Source organism: Elephas maximus, chromosome 4 (genome assembly GCF_024166365.1).
Source record: "Elephas maximus indicus isolate mEleMax1 chromosome 4, mEleMax1 primary haplotype, whole genome shotgun sequence".
Taxonomy (NCBI): domain Eukaryota; kingdom Metazoa; phylum Chordata; class Mammalia; order Proboscidea; family Elephantidae; genus Elephas; species Elephas maximus.
This window is the reverse complement of record NC_064822.1, coordinates 61,016,465-61,026,852: the sequence shown is the minus strand read 5'-3', so window position 1 is coordinate 61,026,852 and position 10,388 is coordinate 61,016,465. Positions and strand designations below refer to the sequence as shown.

Genomic DNA, 10,388 nt, shown 5'->3' with positions numbered 1-10,388 from the left:
GTCACGACAGCCGCTTTTGGGCCGTTTTTGGAGTGCTGAATAGTAGTAGAAAAACGTTTTCCTACATTTCCAAATGAGTAAATTGAGGCATGATGGAACAAGGGGCACTTGGACGATGAGTTTTCCACAAGGTGCCAGGAAAAAGGAAAAGTTGTGGGCGAATCTGTTGTAGCGGATCTGCTGGCTGTAAAAAGAGCTCGGTAGGTCAGCTGATGTTCCTGGTGCAGCTGCTGGTTGACAGCTCGGAGTGTGTGGACCGTTCAGGACTTTGGAACTAGGCGAGGTGAGCCCAGAACCAAGAACAAGGAACCTCTCAGACTGAAACCCCCTAACGGAGAGGCTGGTCCCCTCCCTCGGCTGGAGCGTCTCGGCCAGGGAGACTGCCTTCCCTTTCTCTAATTTGAGCTTTAGAGCCTCCATTCGATTGGCTGTAGGAGCCTCGTCCAGCCCTCCCACCCCGTTATTTGTACCGGAAACCTTCCTTGAAGGTGTTTAGAACTACCCTGCTAAAACATTAGAGTCTTCAGATAGACTATTAGCCAAAAAAAAAAAAAAAAACCGGGGAGGTGGGGCTTAAGTATCAATTTGCTGAACGGCAATGAATCTAAATGTTGCGTTGATTGTAACCGGAACTAATGGTTTTTGTTTACTGAAAGTGTTGAATCCGAAAATGATTGGACCATAAACCCATAATTCTGTAACTTTCAAGTCTCTGCTACAATGTTTCTTTACTGCCGCTGCCTTCATCATGTGTACTCAGTGATCTGTGCCCTTTCTACTGATACTTTCCTAGATAGCTTATTTTACCCTTACTAAAAAAAAAAAAAAAAAGCTTCCATTTATTGTTCTTAATGTTTGTCAGATGCTTCGTATTTGTTGTTTAACTGATCTTTATGACAGTCCTGTGAGTTAAATCCCCAGTTGACGGTTGCTCAGGTGGCAAGTAAATGGCCGAATCAGAATTTGAACTATTTAGAATTACAAAGTCAAAGGCCCATTCTCTTTTCACTACACTGCCTTCCTCCAACAAATATATGCCTCAAGTCTGTGTGCACCACGTCAGGGACTATGGTTCAACTATTGGTAAGACACAGCTCTTGTCCTCAGGATGCTCACGGTCTGGCGAGGACATGATGAAAGGAAGCTAGAGGTGTGAACCGGGATTATGTCACCTAGGGCCTTGTATGCCATGCTAGGAAGTTTAGGGGAGGAGGCGGTGGGGAAACACTATTGGGAGTTTTAAGTGGAGGGGTAGGAAGGGTTACTCCATTGGCAGCAAGGAAACCAGTTAGGCTGTTTAATATAATCCAGAACAGAGATGATGATGCCACCCAGAGCCCATGGCAATATCTCATTTATGTATATTATTCTCACCTTCATTGGCTGAGGTCAAGACTTCCTGTGAGCACATTGGTGGATGGTGAGCAACACAAAGCTTTCTAATGTGGACCTTCCCATTCACCTAAACTACTTTTTACTACATATATGTTGTATTGAACAGTATCGTATTTTTAGGCTAATTTCTATATTTTAGCTCTTTTCTTATGTATTTTCACATGTTGCTTCATCTTTTCTTTGTGGAGTCTACATTTTCCAAAGGAAAAACCTAGTGATTTGTGACTCTTTAGTAGAGCAAAGCAATTTCTGTCCCCCGACCCCTCTCTCTTCATGTTAGAAAACACATTTAGTGAAGTGTGAAAAGAGAAAATCTTTAGTAAAGAGCTTGAGGAATTTTTACATAATGCATAATATGTTCCTGTAACCACCAACTAGGTTAATATATAAGACATTTTCTAGTACCCCATAAAAGTCCCTGAAATTCCTTGCCAATCTGTACCCCCCACCCCAGTGGTAAATCCTATTCTGACATTTCTCACTATCAATTAACTTTGCCTGAACTTCATATAAATGGAAGCATACATTATATACTCTTTTATGTTTGCTCAAGGTGTCTGTGAGATTCATTGAAACTGTTGCATTTATAAGTGGTCGGTTCATTTTTTTATTGCTAGATAGTGTTCACCTGTATGAATAAACCATAATTTACCATTCTCCCATTGAATTGTTTCTAGTTTTTGGCTTTTATGAATAAACATGCAATAAATATTCTGTGTGTCTTTTGGTGTGTGTGTATCTTATGCTGTCTATATGTGTTATGCTATGTTTATATAAACTGTGCAGCAGGATAATTTGCACATGTATCTTATGCTTCTTAGAAATGGTAAAAAAAATCTTAGAAATGGTACATATATATAAATGGTATACCAAAAGACTCATAGAATAATAGTCTATGTGTAGATTATTCTACACATAGAATATATATTCAATTACATGTATCTATATTTGGATATATACTTTAGGAGTGGAATTTCTGAATCATAGAGTAGAAATAGCTTTAGCTTTAGTAGTTATTGACAGTCTTCCAAAATATTTGTACCAATTACCAATGCCTTACTTTTGGTAAATGTTAGTTAACGAATTCTGTGAATGAAACAAGTACCCCATCTCTTTGCATTAGGGTGAAATAAACACTAAATTTTTATGCACAGCCTGCATGTAGATTTGAGAAAATAGCCTGAATAAAGAAAATGAAATCAGCCTTCCCTCCCCCCAAAAATCGTATTATATGAATTATTTTTCTATTTCAGATGACCTCTTTTTAGAGAACAATATGAATAATTGCTTGTTCTCTTCTTTATTTTTCCAGTGAGCACCATAAAATAAAAAACACCATACAATTCAAGAAATATTTATTAGCACCTGCAATTATATTCTTAGCATACTTCCTGGCACATGAAATACAACAGGACAAGAGTCTTTCCACCTCAAGGAGACTGTTGTTCTAGTGGGAGCAAGAGATAGAGGTCATAAGTACCATGATTCAGATAAGTACAGTCTGAGATGAGAGCCTGTGTGGGAACCCAGTGTAGTCACAGAGAGTTAGATAAGGCCTCCTGGAGAATAAGCTGAGACCAAAATATGAGTAGCTGTTAGCCAAGGGAAAAACAGCAGCAAGAGTGCTCTAGGGAAAGGAAAAGACATTAAAAAAGATTGGGAGTGGAAGGAGAGGTTTGGTATTGGAAGAGGTTCAGTATGGCTGGAAGATAAAGTTGGTGAATTTGTGTGTGGTGGGAGCAGAAGATGCAGGTACTGAAAAAGAGCCTGGAAATATAAGCGGAGGCATCATACACTGGTTCAAAGGATTTTGAATTTTATCCTGAGGGCAACGGACTGCCATAGGAGGGTTTTAAGGAGATGAGAAACATGGTTAAATATGTACTTTAGAAAGATTAGTATGACTTCAATATAGAGAACAGTGTGAGAACTCGGATGATGGGGAAAAAGCCTGGAGACAAGAAGCCCAGTTAGGAGCCTGATGAATAAATCTTTAGTTGATGTTGATTGTTACTACCTTTAACTAGATTTTATTCTTTTACATAGTGTCCACTTTGCCTGTGGGGAGTCCTGTGCTTTCTATTTTGTGTATTATCTCCTTCCCAACATCACCTCCCCACAACCTCCCAAATCAGTTCACTTACTCATGACCTCTCAGATCTCCAAGATTGCTTCTTGGTCTCTGATCTGTATCTTTGATTATATTAACCAACTGTTCCATAAGCTCTATGTCTGCCCCTTCTGTATCTCTTCTTAAAAATCCCCTCTTGCATTTCTCTCCATGTTCCTTCCCTATTCTTGAGAACACTGCCTGTAATTGCAAAGTACTTTATGCGCATCTTTTTTTTTTTTTAATGAAATTCTAAAGCAGCACTTAGTGTTTTCATGAAGAAAAATACTTTTTTTCTCCCCTTACAAAGATAAAAATACAGAGATACATGTGGGAAATACTAGCATAGTTGGCTGAGAGTCACACAAATAAAATCTCTGATTGATGGACCTCCTTCCTAGAAATGGTGCAACAGTAATAAAACACTGTGGATTTTTATGGACTTATATAACCTACAACTTTTTTGTTAGTTTTATAGAAATCCTGCCAAAGAAGATGAAGAAAAACAGAGAAAGATTCTGCAACAGAGAGAGGGAATTTGTCTATAAATTCCAAGTAGGAAGTCAGTGCTTAGAACTGAAGGTGCCCCTCAGATTTCCTGTTCAGGAGGCTGCCGGCCATCTGCATGGAAGACTGATGCTGCTGCACAATTTACCGTGCTTCATTGAAAATGGTGAGGGCTGATTTTCCAAGTAATACCATTTTCTTATTTTCCTGTAGTCGCTGCCGTTAGAACCTGTAAATTAGAAAGCACAAACCAAAGAAGCATGAGAAACATCCATAAAATTGGAAGTGTTTGTTTACCTCTTTGCCTTCCAAAAATAATAAAGCTTCTTCCCTAGACATTCATTTTATTCAAGGTTTTCTTCTTCTAATAACCTTTGTAGCTGTTTATAGAAGGATGGACTATAAAAATTAAATTATATAATGAAAAATCAGTTACACAGTCTTGATTGGAACTCCTAACCTCTGAATTTAGTTGGGTAGATTCATAAGGCATTTCAGGTATCGCTAATTATGGTATTATAGAATTACATTGCTAAACTGGTTGCCCCTCTTAATGGTGGTCATCAGTTCCTGAGATGTCATGAAAGAGAAGGAGGAATAATCTTTGAATAGGCCTTGATTAAATTCCATAAAGTCACCTGTATTTAACTGGTTTTATAAAAAGCTCTATGTTCTGTCTTGCAGATGAGGAAAAAATAATTTAAATTGAGAATATGTTGGATCATAGACGGTTAGAGTTACAAGGGAACCTGTAAATTTTCTAGCACACTCACTGTACAGCAGGGAAACTGGGACATAAAGAGATTAAATTATTTGTCCAAGGCAATGGTTCTCAAAATGTAGACCCTGACCAACAGCAGCAGAATCACCTGGGAACTTGTCAGAAATGCAAATTCTCAGGCCCTCACCCCATTCCTGCTGAATCAAATTCTGGGGGTAGCCACCAAGTAATCTGTTTTACAGAGCCTCCCAAGGGAGCCTGATGCACACTAAAGACTGAGATCCACTGGCCCAAAGTCACAAGCATGGTGACAGTCAAGGCCAGAACACAGGTATCCTGACTTCTATCCCAGTGCCCTTTCCATTATATGAGGATGGTAGTGTCTTTAAGATTGGAATAGTAGATGATTTGAATTAAGTCAGTAATAATACACTAATCATTCAATTTCTCTTCTAAATTCAAAGAAAATAACAATATAACCTTAAACGTTATGTAGAAAACTCTTTGTCACTTAAGTACAGTAACCTTCAGATCCTCAAAATCTCATGCCTATTCATCTTTGAACTGAAGAATCAAGCATAAGAAATTATTACTTGATTAGTATCAAGGTGATACATAAGAGTTAAGAATTCTGACTTTTTTCCATGCAATAACCTGTAGTAGTAAAGAAAAATAATTATGAAATTAGCTAAATAACTCCTTAAGCTGATTTTATTTTAGCTGGACATTCTATTAAGGGTATCAGCTTGATAGAATAAAATTTCACATTGGCATGCTTAGCCAGGTAAAATGTTCTTTATTTATGTCTTGGTTTTGCTGTTGATGGCGTTCGTTGTCCCTGCTGTAGATTTAAAAGAAGCTCTGAGCCAGTTTCTAGAAGAAGAATCCCTCAGAGATTATGACAGAGATGCTGAAGCATCACTAGAAGCCGTGAAATCAGGAGAAGTAGATTTACATCAGCTGGCAAGTACATGGGCCAAAGCTTATGCTGAGGTAAGAAAATAGGCCTGATTATAAATTTCAAGCATATTCTGGACTTCGATGAAAATTTTTAAATCTCTGAGGTAATACTGAAACAACTGTAATATAATCTTTCCTCCACATATCAAAATTTATTCCGTAATATATACTTCATGTTGCTGCTTCTGTGTTTCCTTTCTATATCGGAAACAGCAAATAAGACAGGATACTTCATGTAATACGTTTGTAAAATGAGAGGCTATTTTTGTATTTATAACCAGCATAGGGTGGCCAGATTTAGCAAATAAAAATAATAAAAATACAGGATACCCAGTTAAATTAGAATTTCAGATAAACAAAGAATAATTTTTTAGAATAAGTAGCCATATTAAAAATTATTTGTTGTTTATCTGAAATTCTAATTTAACTATGTATACTGTATTTTATCTGGCAACCATACATCAGCAGCAGTACTTCATTTTAAGATTTTTTCTACTTTTGTCCTGTTATCATCATTGTTATACAGTTATATATCATTTTTTCATTTAAATAATATACCTTATTTCATAAAGCCTAAGATGCCAGAAGGAACCCTGATGGCAGAGCTGTTAAGTGCCTGGATACTAACCAAAAAGTCAGCAGTTTAAACCCACCTGATGGTCTGCAGGTCTCTTCTAGATGACAGCCTAGGAAGCCCTATGATAGGGTCACTATAGGGTCGCTGTGATTCAGAATCAACTCCATGGCACACAGCAACAAGGTGTTCAGGGGTAAAATAGCGAACAAGCAGGCTGAGAATAAAGTTTACGTTTTAGTTAGAAGGCCAGTTACAGAACTATGTAAACAGACAAATTAATAATTTCAAACTGTCATGAGTGAATTACATCCCACTCTAAGCAAATTCAGTCTGTGAGAACTTGAAAGAAACTAATTTTCTCTCAAAATTTTCAGTTTGCTCCATTTTCAGTTTGCTCCATGCCCAGTAAGTTTTCCTAGTTCATTTAAAATATGACGCTATTTACACATATTAATTTAAATGTTTAAAACATAGTTATTGCGTTAAAATATGTCTGTAATAATTATAGTTTTTTAAAAAACTTATCTTTCTGCTGATAAATAGGAATAAAGCTGTAAAATGTATAATTCCACTTAATTTATTCAACCAATATTTTTTGTGTCTCTAAAATGAACTGAGTGTACAGCTGAGAGTAAGTCCGTAATAATAGACTAATCATTTAATTTCTCTTCTAAATTAAATCTCTACCCTCAGGGAGCTTACATTTAATAAGAGGAGACAGAGAAATCCACAGACTGTTATAGCACAGTGCAGTTTGCGTTAAGATAGAGGTATATACAGTGGAGGACATAGAGAGGTGAGGGAAGGAAGGAGGGATCAAGGAAGGGTCCTTGAAGAAAGCACTCCCTCCTCTAGGATTTACTTTGTTTTTGATATAAAATCTGAAAGTAAACCTCTCCTGATTTTTTGTAACCAAAGAGAAAACTTTCGACAGGTTCGTTTAATAAATGCTTATTAAGTTTATTTTCATATAAAAAGTAATCAGAATATTTCTAAAAAATATGGTTTTACTTACTCTTTTGTTATTTAGCCATTCTAAAAATAGGGATTTAACTGTTCTAGATTAATGATTTTAACAATAGTAATAATAACAACACTTCTCCCTATTAGCTCATTTAATCACATGAGTACAGATTTACAGTGAAAACCAACACGTATCTGTTGAGCAAGCACTCTGTGTTTACTCTATGCAAACACATTAGATACAGAAGAATTTTGATGACATCTCTTGTTATGTAGACTTTGGCTTTCTAGTGACCTCAGAGTTATAGAACCATAGTAGCCAGTTGGTTTTTAAAGAAGCTAGGAAAGAAAAAGCAAAGGACCTACCTCTAAGAGTAAAAGAGGAAATACTGACAGGAAAATAACTGAGAAAATCCAAGTGTTATTATACCCGCAAAATTTGATTCAGCTATCACTGGCTGTGAAAGTTATAAAAACCGAACAGCTCAGTACAAGTTCACAAATGTAGGAATGAAAGGCCAAAAAGGAGGAATGGAAAGAGAAGAGGGAACTGTGTTATAGATGGTACAAGGGCCAGCCGACTTTAGAAGCTACAGCATGATGGAGATAGAAGAATCATAGGGTAACCAACAACAGGCTGTGATTAAAACAACAAAAAATCTATTGCCATCAAATTGATTTCAACTCGTAACAACCCTGTAGGACAGAGTGGAACTGCCCCATAGAGTTTCCAAGGAGTGCCTGGTAGATTCAAACTGCCGACTCTTTGGTTAGCAGCCCTAGCACTTAACCACTCCACCACCAGCGTTTCCCACGCTCTGATAGTGGAAGCAAAATAGGGTAGTAGGTAAGACAGAAGGGGGCAAAAGCATGTCTGCAGTTTATAGGTAAACAGCATTCAGTAACCTTGAGGGGAATAATTGGAGTATCAATAAAAAGGTGAAATACCATGATATTTAGGGTGATACCAGTTACCTAGGTCTATAAACAAATGAGCTCAGTTTTCTAGAAATAGATTTGCTAGATATTTCACATGCTTACTTTTAAATCATGAAACTTTTATATGAACCACTTTTGGTGAAGATCTTTTAAAGACACGCATTTCCTTGCTGTCTTAAACACAGTGTATATAAAATTCAATTCTAACTCCTTGATGACCGAGGGTCATCACTATAAATGTAAGTTATACTATACAATAAAGAACTACTGAGAAGGGAGGATTGTTTGTCCCATCCCTGCACAGATGTCCTAAATGTGCCACTTTGACTTGAGGGATTTAAGTTGTAGAGGATCATTGCCCCTGAGGTACAGAGCTGTACTTTGACTGATATTCTTGTATAGTCTAAGGAGAGGTTTTGATGGTTTACTGAAGTGTGTATGGCTGTTAGTCCCAATTTAGTAGGGCCACTCTACTTTGTTCTATGTGTCCTTTTCTTGTTCCCTGTCAGAGAGTCTGTTGCTTCTAATCACTACTTTATCTTTTGCTATTGGATTCTTTTTTTAAAGTAATGAAAGATAAATTGGATAGTTAGGAAAGCCAAACCTGGCTAACCCTTGGCAGAATTGTGAAACTAAAAACCTGTTGCCATCGAGTCTCTTCCAACTCATAGCAACGCTACAGGACAGAGTAGAGCCAACTTTTTGGTTAGCCGCCATAGCTCTTAACCACTACACCACCAGGGTTTCCAAAAATTGTGAAGTAGGCTGTTTATTTTTGGTGGTGCCCTATCTGCCATTTCAGTATTCTTGTCTTCTTCAGACTCTTGTATTCACTCATTCAGCAAATATGTTTTGAGCACCCATTTCACTGTATTAGGCACTTGGGATACAGCAGAAGACAAAAGAGACACAACCCTTGCCTTCATAGAGTTTACAACATAACAGGGGAGACAGATAATTAAATTCAGTGGAATGCGATAAGTGCTACTATGACGGGGTACTATCAGAGAGCCACACTACAGAGCGCTCTGAGGGCACAAAGCAGGTGCACATATTCTAGTCTAACGCTTCCCAAAGGAAAGAGTAATTGAGCCGAGACCTGAAGAAAAGTTGGGAATAGCTAAGTGAAAAGTGCGCACTGGGGGAGTAGAGAAAGAATATTCTAGGCAGCAAGTGTAATATATGTTAAGGCCTGGAAGTGAGCAAGTCCATGGTACATTAGAAAAACTGAAAGATGTCCAGAATGGCTGGAGAAAAGTTTTGCAAGCCACCTTGAGTTTTGCCTTTATGCTAAGGGTAATGAGCAGCTATTGAAGGAGTTTAAGCAGGGAATGAGATGGTCATATCTGCATTTCAGAAAGTTCTAGGTGTTTGGTGATGCTCAGTGTGTTAGTGTGAAGAATGGCTTGGAAGAGAGAAAAGTTAGAATAGGTTAAAAGACTATTGCAGTTAGAGGGAAGAAATAATGAAACCTTGGACTAAAATAGTGGCAAAAAAATAATAATAAAAATTAAAAAAATAGTGGTAGTGGAGATAAAAAGAAGACAATGGTTACTTTTCATTCATGTATTTTATTTATTCAACAAATACTGTATGTGGGTTCGCTCTGGGCATTGGGAATATATCAGCAATTCAAATCTGGTTTGAATTCTAGGAGTTGAGCAGCTCCTGATGCTACTATGAATGGATGACTGAGGTGGAATAGAGAAGTTATTAAAGACAGGGGATTCAGGAAACTAAGAAGGCAAGGTGTTGTGTGGATTGTCTATATGGACATTGTAGTGACCCAGGATGATGGCAGGATTTGAGGCTGTGAACTCGGTACCAAAGCTTTAAAGGAATGAAGATGGGTGAAAGATAGGTCGTTAAATGAAGATGGCCATGAGAGATAAGGGGTGCTTAATGGTTAAAGCCTTAAAGAAGCAGGGCTTTGTGCCTGAAGGTAGAGGTGGAGAAATAACAGCCCAGGTACCAAATAGGTTTCTCTTTGCAGTCCCTCACTTGGTGCCCCAATCCTCTCAGCTGTGATGATTGCCTTTCTAGTATCATCTCTCTCCTGAGGGGATGGCATGAGTGTCAAGGAAAACTCCGCCTAGTTTCTCATATAGATAGCTTCTACCTAGGCAAAGTTTCAGCCTGAGCTTGAAGTTAATTGTGAACAGAGGTTAAGTCGCGTGGACTGATCATAATTCCTAGAGCAGCACCAGATTCCAAAG

General features: G+C 37.7%; 1 protein-coding gene across 2 annotated transcripts in view; it reads left to right on the top strand.

Moving 5' to 3' along the window:
- Positions 1-87: 87 nt before the first annotated feature.
- C4H12orf4 (chromosome 4 C12orf4 homolog) overlaps positions 88-10,388 on the top strand; it is a 61,513-nt gene continuing 51,212 nt past the window's right edge. The window contains exons 1-3 of one of the 2 annotated variants that reach the window (XM_049882244.1): positions 88-283; positions 3,976-4,178; positions 5,581-5,726. In XM_049882244.1, coding sequence (XP_049738201.1) covers positions 4,001-4,178; positions 5,581-5,726 — 324 coding nt within the window. In that variant the 5' untranslated portion in view covers positions 88-283; positions 3,976-4,000. Of the gene's footprint in view, positions 284-3,975; positions 4,179-5,580; positions 5,727-10,388 lie in introns of those variants that run through there. The other variant, XM_049882245.1, reaches the window with a different exon arrangement.